We start from the raw sequence: 16,802 nt of genomic DNA, 5'->3' as shown, positions 1-16,802 counted from the left end.
GCGGCAGACTGGTTTGAAGCCCACTCTGAGGAGTTGACACCAGTCATTGAGGAAAAGAGGAGAGCTCAAGCAGCATACAAGGCCTGTCCCAGTGAGCGCAACCTGCAGGTCCTCCGAACTGCTCGCAGCAAAGTCCAACAGACTGCCAGGAGATGTGCTAACGACTACTGGCTCCAGCTCTGTTCCGAGATACAGATAGCAGCTGACACAGGCAACATCAAGGGGATGTATGACGGTATCAAGCAGGCCCTAGGTCCAACACAGAGGAAAATTGCCCCTCTGAAGTCTGCCACAGGCGAGGTCATCCAGGATCGGGCACAGCAGATGGAACGCTGGGTGCAGCACTACTCTGAGCTATATTCCAGAGAAAATGTAGTCACCGAAGAAGCACTGAACAACATTGAGTGCCTGCCTGTGCAGGAAGAGCTTGACAGTGAACCAACCCTAGAAGAACTTCACGTGGCCCTGGACTCCCTTGCCTTTGGCAAGGCACCTGGAAAAGACAGCATCCCTGCTGAAGTCCTAAAATGCTGAAAAGAGATCATCGTCACTGAGCTGCATGAAATCCTCTGTCTCTGCTGGAGAGAAGGTGGAGTACCTCAAGACATGAGGGATGCAAACATCATCACGCTGTACAAGAACAAAAGTGATAGGGGTGACTGCAACAACTACCGCGGCATCTCTCTCCTTAGCGTTGTAGGAAAGCTGTTTGCCCGAGTTGCACTAAAGAGGCTCCAGGTACTTGCAGAGAGCGTTTATCCAGAATCACAGTGCGGATTCCGAGCCAACAGGTCCACCACTGATATGGTATTCTCCCTTAGACAACTGCAGGAGAAATGCAGGGAACAACGACAGCCACTCTTTATAGCCTTCATAGATCTCACAAAGGCTTTCGACCTGGTCAGCAGAGACGGCCTCTTCAAGATTCTCCCCAAGATTGGATGTCCACCCAGGCTCCTCAGCATCATCAGATCTTTCCACAAGGACATGAAGGGCACTGTTGTCTTCGATGGCTCCACATCAGACCCTTTTGACATCCGAAGCGGAGTGAAGGAGGGCTGTGTTCTTGCGCCAACCTTGTTTGGGATTTTCTTCACTGTCCTGCTGAAGCAGGCCTTTGGAACTGCAACAGAAGGCATCTATCTCCGGACCAGATCAGAAGGAAAGCTCTTCAACCTCTCCAGACTGAGAGCAAAATCCAAAGTCCAGCTGAAATGTCTGCGTGACTTCCTCTTTGCCGACGATGCAGCTGTCACTACCAACTCTGCCAAAGATCTCCAGCAGCTCATGGATCGTTTTAGCAAGGCCCGCCAAGATTTTGGACTGACGATCAGCCTGAAGAAAACACGTCATGGTTCAGGATGTGGACTCACCTCCCTGCATTACAATCTCTGCGCATGAACTGGAGGTTGTCCATGACTTTGTGTACCTTGGCTCAACGATCTCCGACACTCTTTCTCTCGATACCGAGCTAAACAAGCGCATCGGTAAAGCAGCTACCACGTTTTCCAGACTCACAAAGAGAGTCTGGTCCAACAAGAAGCTGACGGAACATACCAAGATTCAGGTCTACAGAGCTTGCGTCCTGAGTACACTTCTGTACTGCAACGAGTCATGGACTCTTCGCTCACAACAGGAGAAGAAACTGAGCGCTTTCCACATGCGTTGCCTCCGACGCATCCTCGGCATCACCTGGCAGGACAAAGTTCCAAACAACACAGTCCTGGAACGTGCTGGAATCCCTAGCATGTATTCACTGCTGAAACAGAGACGCCTGCGTTGGCTCGGTCATGTCGTGAGAATGGATGATAGCCGGATCCCAAAGGATCTCCTCTATGGAGAACTCGTGCAAGGAAAGCACCCTACAGGTAGACCACAGCTGCGATACAAGGACATCTGCAAGAGGGATCTGAAGGCCTTAGGAGTGGACCTCAACAGGTGGGAAATCCTGGCCTCTGAGCGGCCCGCTTGGAGGCAGGCTGTGCAGCATGGCCTTTCCCAGTTTGAAGAGACACTTTGCCAACATCTGAGGCTAAGAGGCAAAGAAGGAAGGCCCATAGCCAGGGAGACAGACCAGGGACAGACTGCACTTGCTCCCGGTGTGGAAGGGATTGTCACTCCCGGATTGGCCTTTTCAGCCACACTAGACGCTGTTCCAGAACCACCTTTCAGAGCACGATACCAGAGTCTTTCGAGACTGAAGGTTGCCAATACAAAAGTCACAGGGCCCTGATGGCATCCACCCAAGAGTTATTAAGGAATTGAAGAATGAAGTTGCTGATCTCTTGACTAAGGTATGCAACTTGCCCCTCAAAACTGCCTCGGTGCCAGAAGATTGGAGGATAGCAAATGTCATGTCAATCTTTAAGAGGGGGGACCCGGGAAACTATAGGCCGGTCATGCCTCATCAAAGATAGCATCTCAAAACACATAGATGAACAGGCCTTGCTGAGGGAGAATCAGCCTGGCTTTTGTAAGGGTAAGTCTTGCCTCACAAACCTTATAGAATTCTTTGAAAAGGTCAACAGGCATGTGGATGTGGGAGAACCCGTAGACATTCTATATCTGGACTTTCAGAAGGCGTTTGACACGGTCCCTCACCAAAGGCTGCTGAGAAAACTCCACAGTCAGGGAATTAGAGGACAGGTCCTCTCATGGATTGAGAACTGGTTGAAGACCAGGAAACAGAGAGTGGGTGTCAATGGGCAATTTTCACAATGGAGAGAAGTGAAAAGCGGTGTGCCCCAAGGATCTGTCCTGGGACCAGTGCTTTTCAACCTCTTCATAAATGACCTGGAGACAGGGTTGAGCAGTGAGGGTGCAAAGTCTGTGGACGACACCAAACTTTTCCGAGTGGTGAAGACCAGAAGTGATTGTGAGGAGCTCCAGAAGGATCTCTCCAGACTGGCAGAATGGGCAGCAAAATGGCAGATGCGCTTCAATGTCAGTAAGTATGTCAGGCACATTGGGGCAAAAAATCAAAACTTTAGATATAGGCTGATGGGTTCTGAGCTGTCTGTGACAGATCAGGAGAGAGATCTTGGGGTGGTGGTGGACAGGTCGATGAAAGTGTCGACCCAATGTGCGGCGGCAGTGAAGAAGGCCAATTCTATGCTTGGGGTCATTAGGAAAGGTATTGAGAACAAAACGGCAAATATTATAATGCCGTTGTACAAATCAATGCTGCGGCCACACCTGGAGTATTGTGTCCAGTTCTGGTCGCTGCTTCTCAAAAAAGACATAGTGGAAATGGAAAAGGTGCAAAAGAGAGCGACTAAGATGATTACGGGACTGGGGCACCTTCCTTATGAGGAAAGGCTACGGCATTTGGGCCTCTTCAGCCTAGAAAAGAGACGCTTGAGGGAGGACATGATTGAGACATACAAAATTATGCAGGGGATGGACAGAGTGGATAGGGAGATGCTCTTTACACTCTCACATAATACCAGAACCAGGGGACATCCACTCAAATTGAGTGTTGGGAGAGTTAGAACAGACAAAAGAAAATATTTCTTTACTCAGCGTGTGGTCGGTCTGTGGAACTCTGGCGATTGACCTGGACGCCCTTAAAAGGGGATTGGACAAATTGCTGGAGGAAGAATCCATTACGGGTTAAAAGCCATGATGTGTATGTGCCACCTCCTGATTTGAGACCTGGGCTATGCCAGATGCAAGGGAGGGCACCAGGATGCAGGTCTCTTGTTATCTGGTGTGCTCCCTGGGGCATTTGGTGGACCTCTGTGAGATACAGGAAGCTGGACTAGATGGGCCTCTGGCCTGATCCAGTGGGGCTGTACTACAATTGCCAGGAGGCCTTGCAGGTCTCTTGTTATCTGGTGTGCTCCCTGGGGCATTTGGTGGGCCACTGTGAGATACAGGAAGCTGGACTAGATGGGCCTCTGGCCTGATCCAGTGGGGCTGCCCTTACGTTCTTGGAGGCTGGGCGGCCTCCCTAGCGCCACTGCTCTCCTGTGGGTCACGCAGTGCTCAGTGACGGATGCATCCTGCCAGCGCAGCAGAAATGGGCAGCTGGGTTAAGGGGGGCAGCCCCCTCTGTGAAAGGGTGGTCTGGCTGTGGGCTGTGCTCAGAACTCAGAGCTCCAGGAGCAGCAGCAGCATCTGGGATGGTGACAAGGGCGGGCTGAGGAGCAGGCGGGTGGACAAGCAAGGGTTCTTGGTCTTGTGCCACAGGATGGGCGGGTTCCCCTCTGGGCTGCAGCTGTGGGCCCTCCCCGTTCCCTCACTTACCACATATACGTGGCTGCCTGGGTCCACTGGGCATAGTTCTGCCGGTAGAGCAGCGTGGCATAGAGAACGAGGAGGGCCAGCCGCTGACTGGTCTCGAGGGCCGGCACCAGGCCCTGCAGCAGCTGGTGGGTGCGTGACAGGATGCTCCTCAGTTCCAGTTGTGCCTCACAGAAGAAGATCACAGCGTTGCGATGCACAGGCCCTGTGGGCAGAGCAAGGACAGCCATGGCCATCGCCTGCCATCACCTGCCCCACTGCCAAGGGTGCCTGGCAGCCTCTCTGGGGTTTGGGGTCGTCTCCAAGGTTAGGCACCAGACCAGCTTTGCGTCCTTCCCAGAACGAACGTGCTGGGCTGGGGCACACCTTCTGCCTCAGAGGAGAGGTGCGAAGCGGAAGCAGGGGCAGTGGGAGCGAAGGAGCCGGGCCACCTTCACCTGCCCTCTGTCAAAGCAGCCAGCCCGGTCTCTGCACCGCCTTGGAATTCTGACGCAATCTACGGACAGTCTGAGGGGTCAAGGGCAGGGCGTCGTGACATGCCATGACAGCTGCACACCTGGAGTTCCAGATTTGCTGATGGCTGCACCACCACCATCTCCAATGTTTGCACAACTCCCACCAAATGGGGTACAGGGGATGTGGGCAGGACATAACCTCAGCCCCTCCACGTGACAGACATGCCCCAGATGCCAGCAAACCGCTGTGCCGGCATCAGAGTAGGCAAAGGAACCAAAACGTCCAGAGGAAGAAATGGGGGGGGGGGAACCACCTCCAACGTCACGACAAGGAAAAGGCTCTCAACCACGAAAACCACATTGCTCTGGCCAGGGAAGCAGGTGGGCCAGGGCAACACGAGTGCTGAGGCATGTAGCTGAGTGTAGTGGCAGGTCATTGAGGCAGCGGCCCCGCTCCTGAGCAACCATTGGCAGAGAGCAGAACTAGATCAAAGAGGCTGGAGTTGCAGGAGGTCACATTTCAGCAAGACAGCTGAGAATATCCTGCTTCAAGAAGGAGAGTGGACTAGCCAGCCTGAAGGTCACCTCCAACCGTATAATTGCATGGTTCTAGATGTCCTCTGCTCCTGTGTGTCTTCCAAATTTCTAGGACCCTATGTCATTTCTAAGTGTTGTGGGTTTGTGGATTGCTGCCTTGAAGTACACACTAGAAATGACAGATCTACATATTGCCTTCTGTCCCACCCTGTTTCCTACAGCACGGCATTAGGAGAAAGATGACACCAATCACAGCGCATCTGTCCAGTATAAAGACACTGTCAGGGAGACCACAATTCAGACAGGGCATCTGCCTGGCCTTTTGCTGTGTACAGAGCTCTCTCTCTCTCTCTCTCTCTGAATTTCAGAGACGCAAGGGATTGGCAACAGGATGCAGGTATCTTGTCTTGTGTGCTCCCTGACGCATCTTGTGGACAACTGTGAAGAAGTACAGGGAACTGGACTAGATGAGATTTTGGCCTGATCCAGTGGGGCTCCTCTGATGCTCTTAAAGATGCCCTCCCTTGCATCTGGCATTCGGACATAGCCCATTTCTAAAATCAGGAGGTTGCACATACACATCATGGTTTGTACCCCATAATGGATTCTTCCTCCAGAAACTTGTCCAATCCCCTTTTAAAGGTGGCCCTGAAGAAGGCCAATTCCATGCTTGGAATCATTAGAAAAGGTATTGAGAACAAAATGGCTAATATTATAATGCTATTGTACAAATCGATGGTGAGGCCACACCTGGAGTATTGTGTCCAGCTCTGGTCGCCACATCTCAAAAAGGACACAGTGGAGATGGAAAAGGTGCAAAAGAGAGTGACTAAGATGATTACAGGGCTGGGGCACCTTCCTTATGAGGTAAAGCTACAACATTTGGGCCTCTTCAGCCTAGAAAAGACACGCCTGAGGGGTGCATGATTGGGACATAGAAAATTGGAAGGAAAAAGTGGATAGGGAGATGCTCTTTACTCTCTCACATAACACTAGAACCAGGGGACATCCACTAAAATTGAGTGTTGGGAGAGTTAGGACAGACAAAAGAAAATATTTCTTTACTCAGCGTATGGTTGGTCTGCAGAACTCCTTGCCACAGGATGTGGTGATGGCATCTGGCCTGGATGCCTTTAAAACAGGATTGAACAGATTTCTGGAGGAAAATTCCATCACAGATTATAAGCCATGATGGGTGTGTACAGACTGAGATTAGCTGGTTGTTCATTATGAGGGCCGGGCAGGAATTTTTTTCTATCATCCAGATTGGCCATGGATGGCAGTTTTTTTGCCTCCCCTAGACTGGCAAGGGTGGGAAGGTATATTCTGTAGGTTTCATGCATTAAAAATTGGTCACTGTGTTAATAAATAGCGGAAGTTAAACCCAACGGCAGTCTGGTGTCTTCGCTGGGGGTGTGAGCGTAAATCGAACGCCAGATGCAGGGAGGTGGTAGCGAGATGCTGTGGTCTTGTGTGTGCTCCCTGAGGCATCCAGTGGGCCGCTGTGACATACAGGAAGCTGGCCTAGATGGAACCTGGCCCTCATCCAGCAGGGCTCTTCTTATTCCTGGTGCTCCTACTATTGCCCCTGCTGGCCACGTGCTCTCCTTTTGTTCTGCAGCACTGCCCCATTGCCACAGATGGCAGAAGAGTGCATTCTCCCAAAGTGCTACTTGGGAGGAGAGAAAGCTAATGCTCTGCGCCAGTAGGCGCTCACCCCCAGTGGGGCACTGCTCCATGTGCACCAGGCAGCTCCCCTTTTCCTCACCAAACACACTGAATGCACATTCCAAGCGAAAGCTGACAGCGTTGTCTCGTGGCACTCCTTGTGTTTCTCTTTCCATAGGCAGCCACCCAGCAGATGTCCAGAGGACACCCAGAACCATGAGATTACACAGTTGGGGGCAGCCCTCAGGCCATCTAGTCCAACCCTGACTTGGACAATCCTCTCCACAGCCTGTCTCCAAAAGCTGCCTGTCAAGCCACTGCTTGAAGACCTTCAGCAAAATCTCCCTCACTTCCCTCGGTAATCCGTTCCATTGCTAAGCTGCTCTTATCACTCTGAATTTCTTCCTGCTCTGCAAGTGAGCTCCTAACCCTCCTAGTTCTGCTCTGTGGGGCAGCAGAACACAAAACTTTGCCTTCAGCAGGTTAAACACACCTAGTTCCTTGAGCACCGAGCAAAGTGGAACCAGCACTTCTCAGGACTTGGAGGCTACAGTTATCTAATATTGGATTTGACTTCTTTGCAGTCACATCACACTGCTGGCTCATGTTCCATTTGTGAGTCACTACTCACCAAGGTCCGTTTCACATTTTGCGCTGCCAAAGCAGGCATCGCCCATTCTCTACTTGTGCCAAAATCACTGTGCCTAAATGCAGGCGCTTGCGTTTGTCTCTGCTAAACGTCGCTTTGTTCACCTCAGCCTGGCATACGCTTCTGCCAGGACCTCCTGAATGCTGCTACTGCCTTCTGTGGGGAGAGCTCTCATTTTAGCATAATCTGCAGAAAGGATGAGCTTCCTGGTATCCCTTCATCCACGTCCTGGGTCTCCAAACCTTTCGGCACAAGGGCCGAGTCCAATATTTTACACATTTTCACAGGTGGAAAAAATCATGTAAGACAGAGGTGAGCAGCGCAGGGCACACAGTCTCTGCCCAACCCGTTGCGGAAACCCTGTTTGTTTAGCAGGCACAAAAATGATGCTATGGTTGTTTTTTACTGCAGTTGTTTTACCACAATGTTGAAAGGTCAGCATGCAGAAACCTGATGTGTTTTTTCAACGGGGTGAGGTTAACACTGAACAATACGGTTTGAGGGTCTTCACACCTTTGGCCCAGGGGACTGAAAATGAGGGTTAGCCAGGTGGACACCACTCTGTCCGTATGGAAAGGAATGTGACAGACAGAACTGCCCATGTCAACTCCCTGGGCCCATGGCTGGGAAAAAGTGTCTGACAGCCAAATAAAGTCTTGTGGCCCCCGGGCCATAGTTTGGAGAACCCGATGAAAGTCGTTGATAAAGATGCTGAAGAGAAGCCCTGGGGTGCTTCACTCCAAACTGCCCCCCAGATTGCTGGGGAACCACTGATGACCACTCTTTGTGTGTGGCTGCCCCACAACTGCGAAGGTCATATCATCATATTCTCACTAGCCCATATTTTACTGGCTTGCAGACAAAGATGTTGAGGAAAACCTTGTCGAATGCTTTCTGAATTCAAGATAAATGACACCCACAGCACTTCCATCAGCCACCAAGCAAGCAACTTGATCTCAAAAAGGTGGGCCTTGTCCGACAGGATGTATCTGTCCCCTATCGAGAGTCTCTTCTAGTCACTATCAATCACTGCATTGGTCTCTGGAGGTGTACAGGCCACCAGCTCTTGATTTGCTCTTATACCTTTCCTGACATTGGTCAGGCAGCCAAGGCTGTATTTTGGGGGTGCTCCTGTCTCCCCCTTTGGATGGGTCAGCACTGCTGTGGCTCGAGCCTTGTGGCACCTTCCTGGGATGCAGTCCAACTGTGTAGTCCAATGCTAAAGTTGCTCTGTGAGTGCGCCACTGTTTGTGTCCCAAGCCACTCCGGCACAAAGGGAGGGAGGACAAGAGCCCAGGCATTCCCTCCTGGTGCAGCCCTCCTAGTAGTGGCCACCAGCACCCATGAAAACCCCAAAGCAGCCCACCAAGCATGGCAGTACAGTGTCTACCTGACATGTCACCACAGCACTGCGCCATGCGTGTTGTGGCTCCCTCTGCGTGCCAAATGCCATTTCTCCGTGATCCCCATCACTGCACTTTGTATGTGCCTGCAAGCTGCTCACACTGCAAGTGTATATCACCTGAGGCCAGAGCAATAGCCCTCTATGCCATAGGCCCTGCAAGACGTGCTCTGGTCTGCCTAGCTGGGGTCTGAGTAGGGGGGGATCTCTGCATGATCCCTCCCTCCTTTCTTTCTGTTTTCTGTGGGTTTCTTCGGGGCTTGAGGTGTCTTTCACCCCTCCCCCTGCAGCTTCTTTGCTAAACAGCACCTCATGGACAGCCGATCCCTTTGTCTGCAACCCCCCCTGTGCATTGCGTACCTGCTGGCTCTCCTCCAGGCAGGGTAGAGGTCAGGTGGTGTGGTGACCTCATTCCAACCAAGTGAGGGGCTGAAAATTTCAGCACACAGCTGTGGGGGCCAGAATGATTGCACCTCCTTGCTTTGTTTTAACTTTCTGCCAAACCTTTCTTGTCTCTCCTTTCCTGCACATTTGGTTCACCTTTTCTTTCATTAGACTTTTAATAAACGGTTTATATTTTAACCCGGAGACTGCTGTCCCTGCTCCTGGGAGCACAGGGGACTGTCAGGTTTCCCTGCTCTGCAGGCTCTAGTGTAGTAGTAGTAACTTTATTGTGATTGTGCTACAGCACAACGAAAGGGTGATTTTGTGATACCGTGATTTTGATAGGAACTCCTGAGGTTCAGTATTTTCCAAGGGGAGAGGTCCAGCCCAGGCAGCCGCTTTGGCTAGTCTGATCTCCTGGGCTGGTGGCACCAGATTCATTCTACCAAGGCTTTTCCCCAGAAAGCTGCATATCCAAACAGGGGAGAGAGGGGAGCAGGAAGGGAGTGAGCATGCAAACCACTTGTGTAATTAGTCTGTGGAATGCCTTGCCACAGGATATGGTGATGACATCTGGCCTGGATGCCTTTAAAAGGGGATTGGACAAATTTCTGGAGGAAAATTACATGCTGTAATGGGTATGTGCAAGCTCCCGATTTTAGAAGTGGGCTATCTCAGAATGCCAGATGCAACAGAGGGCACCTGGATGCAGGTCTCCTGTTGTCTTGTGTGCTCCTGGACACATCTGGTGGGCTACTGTAAGATACAGGAGGCTGGACTAGATGGGCTTTTGGCCTAATCCAGCGAGGCTCTTCTTATGTTCAGACAGTGCAGTTGCCAAGACCCCCTCCATCAACCCTGACAGTATCTTCTGCAGTAGGAAAATGGGCAGGAGGTGAGATGCGCTGGTGTATCGCTGTTTTTCTGATGGGGTACTGTCTCACACCAGCTCAGCATCATGTTCTGCTGACCCTTTGCGGTAATTGTGACCATTCCCTGGAGGGGATTTAGGATGTGGCAGATGTGACCTCTGCTGCACAGAAACAGAGTTGGAAGAGTCCTAGTAGGCCAACTAGTCCAGCGCCCTGCCTGAAGCAGGAAATCTTCCTAAAGCATTTCCACAAGGAAAGGTGCTTGTCCAGTCTTTTCTTGAAGCTCTCCAGGGAGGGAGATCTCACCACCTCCCCTGGCAATCTGTCCCGCTGCCAAACTGCAGCCCCTCCATGATTCTCCCTCATGCCCTTATTTGGAGCTTGTTCCGGCAGTGGTTGTGCTCGCACTGGAGGCAAGGACAAGTGCAAGGCTCTGCACTCGGGCAAAATGATTTTTGGCACCGGTGTGGAGTGAGCGATGCCTGCCTTGGCAATACAGTGTGTGAACAGCAGGCTCTTGGTGTTACAGAGGATCACAGGTGGAACATGAGCATCAGCGTGCCCTGACTCCACAGAGAAGGAGGAGCCGGGTGCCTCTGAGCTTCTAGTCTGTGGGATTCCGTCCCCTCCCCGACATACAGAGCAACACCACCCCCAAGAAGCCCCTGCCAGCCCTTCCACTGCAGCTGCGCTCCCGTTTGTGACCCAGTGCTCCAGCCCCCCATCCCACCTACAAGTGGCTCAGAGACCAGGTGTAGATCCGACATCAGTGCACTGCTCTGCCCTTTCCCGCTGGCCTGACTGTTTGTGACTGCCCTGCCCTAGCGCACTTCCAGCCCATGTTCTCCCCCTCCTGCACACTCGCCCCCTCCTCCTGGAGGGATGCCTGACTCTGCACCAGATACTGCCCAGCTCTTGCAGGCCGTGCCCTGGGGCTGCTGGGGAGCTGCCCTGCCTGCCTGCCTGCCTGTGTGGTGGGAAGAGCCAGCGAGCAGCCAGGCTCCAGCCTGGGCCACAGCATTGCTCCCCCTCCCCAGCAGTGAAGAAAGGGACACCACACAAGACCCCCTCAGCTCCGACTGCCCAGCCAGTCCTGCAGGTGCCACCAGACACAGCTCAGGACCAGCTGCCTGGGCGCCCCTGGCCTTCCACGTCCTCCCTGGCAATCTGCGTTGGGCTCTCAGGACCTCTCACCAACATGCCCCAAGACCGCTGGTGCAGGCATGCGCCACGACAGAGGCTGCCTCCTCCCAGCTCTCTCTGCCAGCCCTTCCAGGTGACGTGGAATGAGCTATGGCTGGCCCTCTTTCCCGAGCTGGGAACGGCTGTGGCGAGGCGGGAAGGGGTGGCACGTCTTTCCTGCCTCTGCCATTGCGTCCTGCTGAGCAGGCGGGCACCATCACCCCCACACCCGGCAGAAGCTGCAGAGGTGCAGAAGTACCTGGCACAGAGTGCGGTGCGTCAGCAGTGGTGATGAGCCAGAGGCGGAACTTGGGGTGGATCTCCAGGGCCCCTCCATCACTCGCACCTGTGCAGGAAGGGCGGAGGGAGCGGTGGAGGAAGGGCCACGTGGAGGCAGCAACCTCTCCTGTCTGCCCCTCCTCCTCACCTGCCTGCGAGCGGAGCACCAGCTCCAGTTGTGCCAGCACCTCAGGATCCCACTGGGCCTGCAGCTGGCAGTTGTTCAGGACCAGCCACTTGCCCTTGCGGGTGCAGAGAGGCAGGCTTCTCCAGACACGCCTGGCCGCATCCGGGGTGCCGAAGGAGATGACCACCACCTTCCCCTGCAGGCAAGAGGCAGCTGCCCTCACCCACTGCACCAGGAAGCAGCCCTGGCCCGAGCCTGCTCCAGGAGCCCCCGCCCCCCATCGCTCCTCACCACACGTCCTCGCTGGGCTGCCAGCTGCTGGATCCAATGAAGCGGGTGCGTGTAGGAACCCTGGTCGCCAGTGGGTGGCGTGAGGAAGATGATGGGCTTGCTGGCCCTGCTGTAGGCGTAGGGGTTGAAGTTGGCGAACTCCTCTGTCGTGGACCAGCCCAGCAGGCAGGTGGTGAGGTCCTCCAGGACTCTGCTCAAGGCGCCAGGGCACAGAATGCGCCAGAGGACGGCACGCTGGAAGGGGCCGAGGTGGGTGTGGCTGGGGCACAGGGCCAGCCCCACCACCGTGGACGGCAAGCGGAAGTATTCCTGCCACTGGCCCGACTGCTCGGCCAGAGAGGCCAGCAGCCCCTGGAAGCCAGGCAGGTTCTCCAGCAGGCCACACTCCTCCCAGGCCCCGGTGCTCACCCAGCCGGGACGGGGCGTGCTGTCGGAATGGGCGGCTGCGGGCGGCAGAAGGGCCTTGGCCGCTGGCTCCTGCAGACCCCCGCAGAAGGCCAGCCACTCGGCGGGCTGAAGCTCGCCCACAACCTGCAGGGTGGCCAGGGCCCCCAGGAAGCAGTAGAGGAGGCGATCCATCTCCCGCAGGAAGGGCAGGGCCTTGCTGAGCAGCTGGCGGAGCAGGGCCTTGCTGAGTTCCAGCAGGCGGGTGGGCAGGGTCTCCTGCTTGCTGGGGTCGGGGCGCTTGGTGGTCATCAGGGCCTGGCGCGTGTGGCTGATGCAGGCTTCGACGGTGAAGCCATAGAGCGGGTGGAGGCGGGCCACCTGCTGGAGGGCCTGATAGAGGGCCACCCCCAGGCAGGCCACCTGCCGGTACTTGTCGCAGAGGGCGGCCTGGTGCTGGTACTGGGAGAGCATGTGCTGGTGGGTGGCCTGCAGTGCCTGGATCTGGGTCTGTAGAAGCCGCACCATCGGCATGAAGTTCTCCTCCTCCAGCAGGGAGCGCTGTGGCTGGGAAATGAGGTCCACCAGCTCCTTCTGCAGGGGGTGAATGAGCAGAGGGGGGAGAGACGCAAGGCGGGGCCGGCCCCCCTCAGGCACTGCCACCCAGCTCTCCTCTCACCTCCGTGGCCTCCAGCTTGCCCTCGAGCTGCAGGACACCCAGCTGAAGAGCATGCCGGTGCTTCAGGATCTCCCGGCGCTCGGCCCGCAGCACCTCAGCCAGCAGCAGGTCCTCCAGCGCCCCTGGACTGAGGCGGAGGTCCAGCACGTTCAGCTTCTTCAGCAGGGCCTGGTCCAGTTCTGCAGAGGAGCAGCAGAGTCAAGCCCCGCGGCCAGCTGCCCCTGGCCCAGCAGCTCCGCATGAGACAGAGGCCAGCCTGAGTCCCACTGGCACAAGACCCCCTCCCCAGGACGAGGCGGGCCCTTCTGCCACTTGGACAGCCCGGCTGTGGCTGGACGCCTCCTCTTCCAGCCTGCCTGTGGGACAGAGAGGGGCTGGGAAGTGGCCCCCCAGTCGAGATCAGGGCTGCAAGGGAGGGGGAGGAGTCAGCAGCCTGGGGGCCAGCTGGGGAGAAGGGAGGAACCGAAACCTTCACTTATCTCCTCCACTGCTCCATGGTCCCCTATGGGCCTACTCAGACCCAGGCCAGCTCTGTTAGGGCGAAGGGGGCTTGTCCGGCCCAGGATGGGGTTCCAGATCCTGCACATGTTGCTGCCCCCAAGATATTACATCCTGGCCTGATCCCCATTCGAATCTGCCCCCACCGGTCAGGGCAACACTGCTGCTCCTCGCCTCCTTCACGCTCCACAGGCCACAAAAGTTGGCGTACTGAATGGCTACTGACAGACCTTGGGATCCACCAGCATACCAGGCAACCAGGGCCAGCCCTCCCAGTGCAAGCTGAGGCAGGAAGCCACACCTACTCAGAAACAAGACCCCTCAGAATTAATGGAACCTACTCGCAGGTAAGTGTGCATAGCAGTTCTCAGACTTTTCGGTCTCTGTAGCTCTTTGCACTCCGAAAAGGAGTGTTGTGTCCCAGGGAGCCTCAGAGCTCTGCTGCGCACCAGGCAGAGGGCAGCTAGTGCTTCTGCTTGGAGCCTCTGAGGGGGTCTCAGGGAGCCCCAGGGCCCTGGGAACACACCTTGAGAAGCCCTGGTGCAAGGGCTGCAGCCCCAGAACAGGCTCACTTGACTTCAGCAGCAGACGCAGCCGATGGAACAATCTAGCTCGTCCTCTTAGGTCATCAGAGAAGGCCTTTTTACAAGTGCCGCCGCCTAAGGAGGTATGTGGAGCGGCGGCAAGAAATAGGGCCTTCTCAGTAGTGGCACCAACATTATGGAACTCCCTTCCCCTTGACTTGAGAATGGCTCCCTCTCTTGAGACTTTTCGGCGAGGCCTGAAGACCTTTTTGTTTAAAGAAGCCTTCTGAGTTCATGGCCTTTTTAAACATCTTTTCTGTATCTTTTAGTATTTTTACAGGCCTGATTTGCTGTGTTTTGCTCTTTTTATCTGACTTTTTATCTGACTACGGTTTTTATGGGTATTTGTTAATGTGTTTTTAATATGTTTTTATTTGCGGTTAAATTATGTTTTTAATCTGTTGTAAGCCGCCCTGGGTCCCTTCGGGGAGAAGTGCGGGATATAAATATAGTTTATTATTATTATCAGGTGAGACTTCCTGCACACACACGCACAGCCGGAGGGAGAGGAGCCAGGTTTGTTCATCCCCCCCCCCCCCAAGGCCAAGATGTGTGCAGGTGGCAACTGGTTTGCAGAGAAAACCTTCAGGTTCCTGCTCCCCCGCCACACATCTGTCTAAAGAGATCCCTCTATCTGGGCACATGGTGGGGAGGCCGTCCAGCCTCTGCTGGGGGGGGCATTGCTGCAGGAGGCAGCAGGCAGTTTCAGGCTGGACAGCTCATGTCTCCCGTCCAGTTGACGTCCACTTTCCTTGAGATAGGGAGGGGCAATATATCAATGTGAAAATAAATCAAAGAAATAGTTTTTGATAAGGAGCATTTGTTCCCTGTTCTGTATGAACATAACCCAATGCATGTTTACTCAGAAAGGAGTCCCACTGGGTTCAGTGAGCTTATGCTCAAGTAAGTGCATGCATGAGTACTAAAAAGGTTTTTAAAAATACTTAAAAAGAAACATTATTTTTAAAAGTGTGGGAAAGACCAAGAGAAAGGGACCAGGCTGCAATTCGTTTCACCAAGCATGTCGGGGGAAGAATCCCAAACAAAGCTAGCACAAAAACCCAAAGGGCAGACTTCCCTCAAATGAGGAGGCTGGTTAGGAAAAGGTTGAAAGGGAAATTAAAGAGGGTCCAGTCTCTCCAGAGTGGGTGGAAGCTGTTTAAAGCAACAATAATAGAAGCCCAGCAGAAGCGTATACCACAAAGGAAGAAGGGCTCGATCAAGTCCAGGAGGTGCCCACATGGATAACGGCCTCTCTGCGTAAAGGGCAAGGAAGCCCTTCCGTAAATGGAAGACTTGCCCTAATGAGGAGAATAAAAAAGAACATAAACGGTGGCTAAAGAAATGTCAGAAGGTGATACGGGAGGCCAAGCGAGACTATGAGGAACGCATGGCCAGCAGCATTAAGAGGAATAATAAAAGCTTCTTCAAATATGTTAGAAGCAGGAAACCCGCCAGAGAAGCGGTTGTCCCTCTGGATGGTGAGGGAGGGAAAGGGGAGATAAAAGGAGACTTAGAGATGGCAGAGAAATTAAATGAGTTCTTTGCATCTGTCTTCACGGCAGAAGACCTCGGGCAGATACTGCTGCCCAAAAGGCCTCTCCTGTACAAGGAATTAAGTCACATAGAGGTTAAAAGAGAAGATGTTTCAGACCTCATTGATAAATTAAAGATCAATAAGTCACCGGGCCCTGATGGCATCCACCCAAGAGTTATTAAGGAACTGAAGAATGAAGTTGCTGATCTCTTGACTAAAATATGCAGCTTGTCCCTCAAAACAACCACGGTGCCAGAGGATTGGAGGATAGCAAATGTCACGCCTATCTTTAAAAAGGGAAAGAGGGGGGACCCGGGAAACTATAGGCCGGTCAGCCTAACATTCATACTGGGTAAGATGGTGGAATGCCTCATCAAAGATAGAATCTCAAAACACATAGATGAACAAGCCTTGCTGAGGGAGAATCAGCATGGCTTCTGTAAGGGTAAGTCTTGCCTCACAAACCTTATAGAATTCTTTGAAAAGGTTAACAGACATGTGGATGCGGGAGAACCCATGGACATTATATATCTGGACTTTCAGAAGGCGTTCGACATGGTCCTTCACCAAAGGCTGCTGAGAAAACTCCACAGTCAGGGAATTAGAGGGCAGGTCCTCTCATGGATTGAGAACTGGTTGAAGACCAGGAAGCAGAGAGTGGGTGTCAATGGGCAATTTTCACAATGGAGAGAGGTGAAAAGCGGTGTGCCCCAAGGATCTGTCCTGGGACCAGTGCTTTTCAACCTCTTCATAAATGACCTGGAGACAGGGTTGAGCAGTGAGGTGGCTAAGTTTGCAGACGACACCAAACTTTTCCGAGTGGTGAAGACCGGAGGTGATTGTGAGGAGCTCCAGAAGGATCTCTCCAGACTGGCAGAATGGGCAGCAAAATGGCAGATGCGCTTCAATGTCAGTAAGTGTAAAGTCATGCACATTGGGGCACAAAATCAAAACTTTAGATATAGGCTGATGGGTTCTGAGCTGTCTGTGACAGATCAGGAGAGAGATCTTGGGGTGGTGGTGGACAGG

General features: G+C 53.6%; 1 protein-coding gene across 1 annotated transcript in view; it reads right to left on the bottom strand.

Annotated features, from left to right (window-relative positions):
* The window catches only part of DNHD1 (dynein heavy chain domain 1), a 74,022-nt gene that overhangs the window by 6,414 nt on the left and 50,806 nt on the right, over positions 1 to 16,802 (bottom strand). The window contains 5 exon segments of the mRNA XM_066619433.1: positions 4,249 to 4,450; positions 11,654 to 11,740; positions 11,822 to 11,996; positions 12,092 to 13,069; positions 13,155 to 13,333. Of these exon segments, the coding sequence (XP_066475530.1) occupies positions 4,249 to 4,450; positions 11,654 to 11,740; positions 11,822 to 11,996; positions 12,092 to 13,069; positions 13,155 to 13,333 (1,621 nt within the window).

This window comes from Tiliqua scincoides, chromosome 3 (assembly GCF_035046505.1).
Source record: "Tiliqua scincoides isolate rTilSci1 chromosome 3, rTilSci1.hap2, whole genome shotgun sequence".
Taxonomy (NCBI): Eukaryota; Metazoa; Chordata; class Lepidosauria; order Squamata; family Scincidae; genus Tiliqua; species Tiliqua scincoides.
Note: the sequence above shows the minus strand (reverse complement) of the source record. Positions and strands in the feature narration are given on the sequence as shown.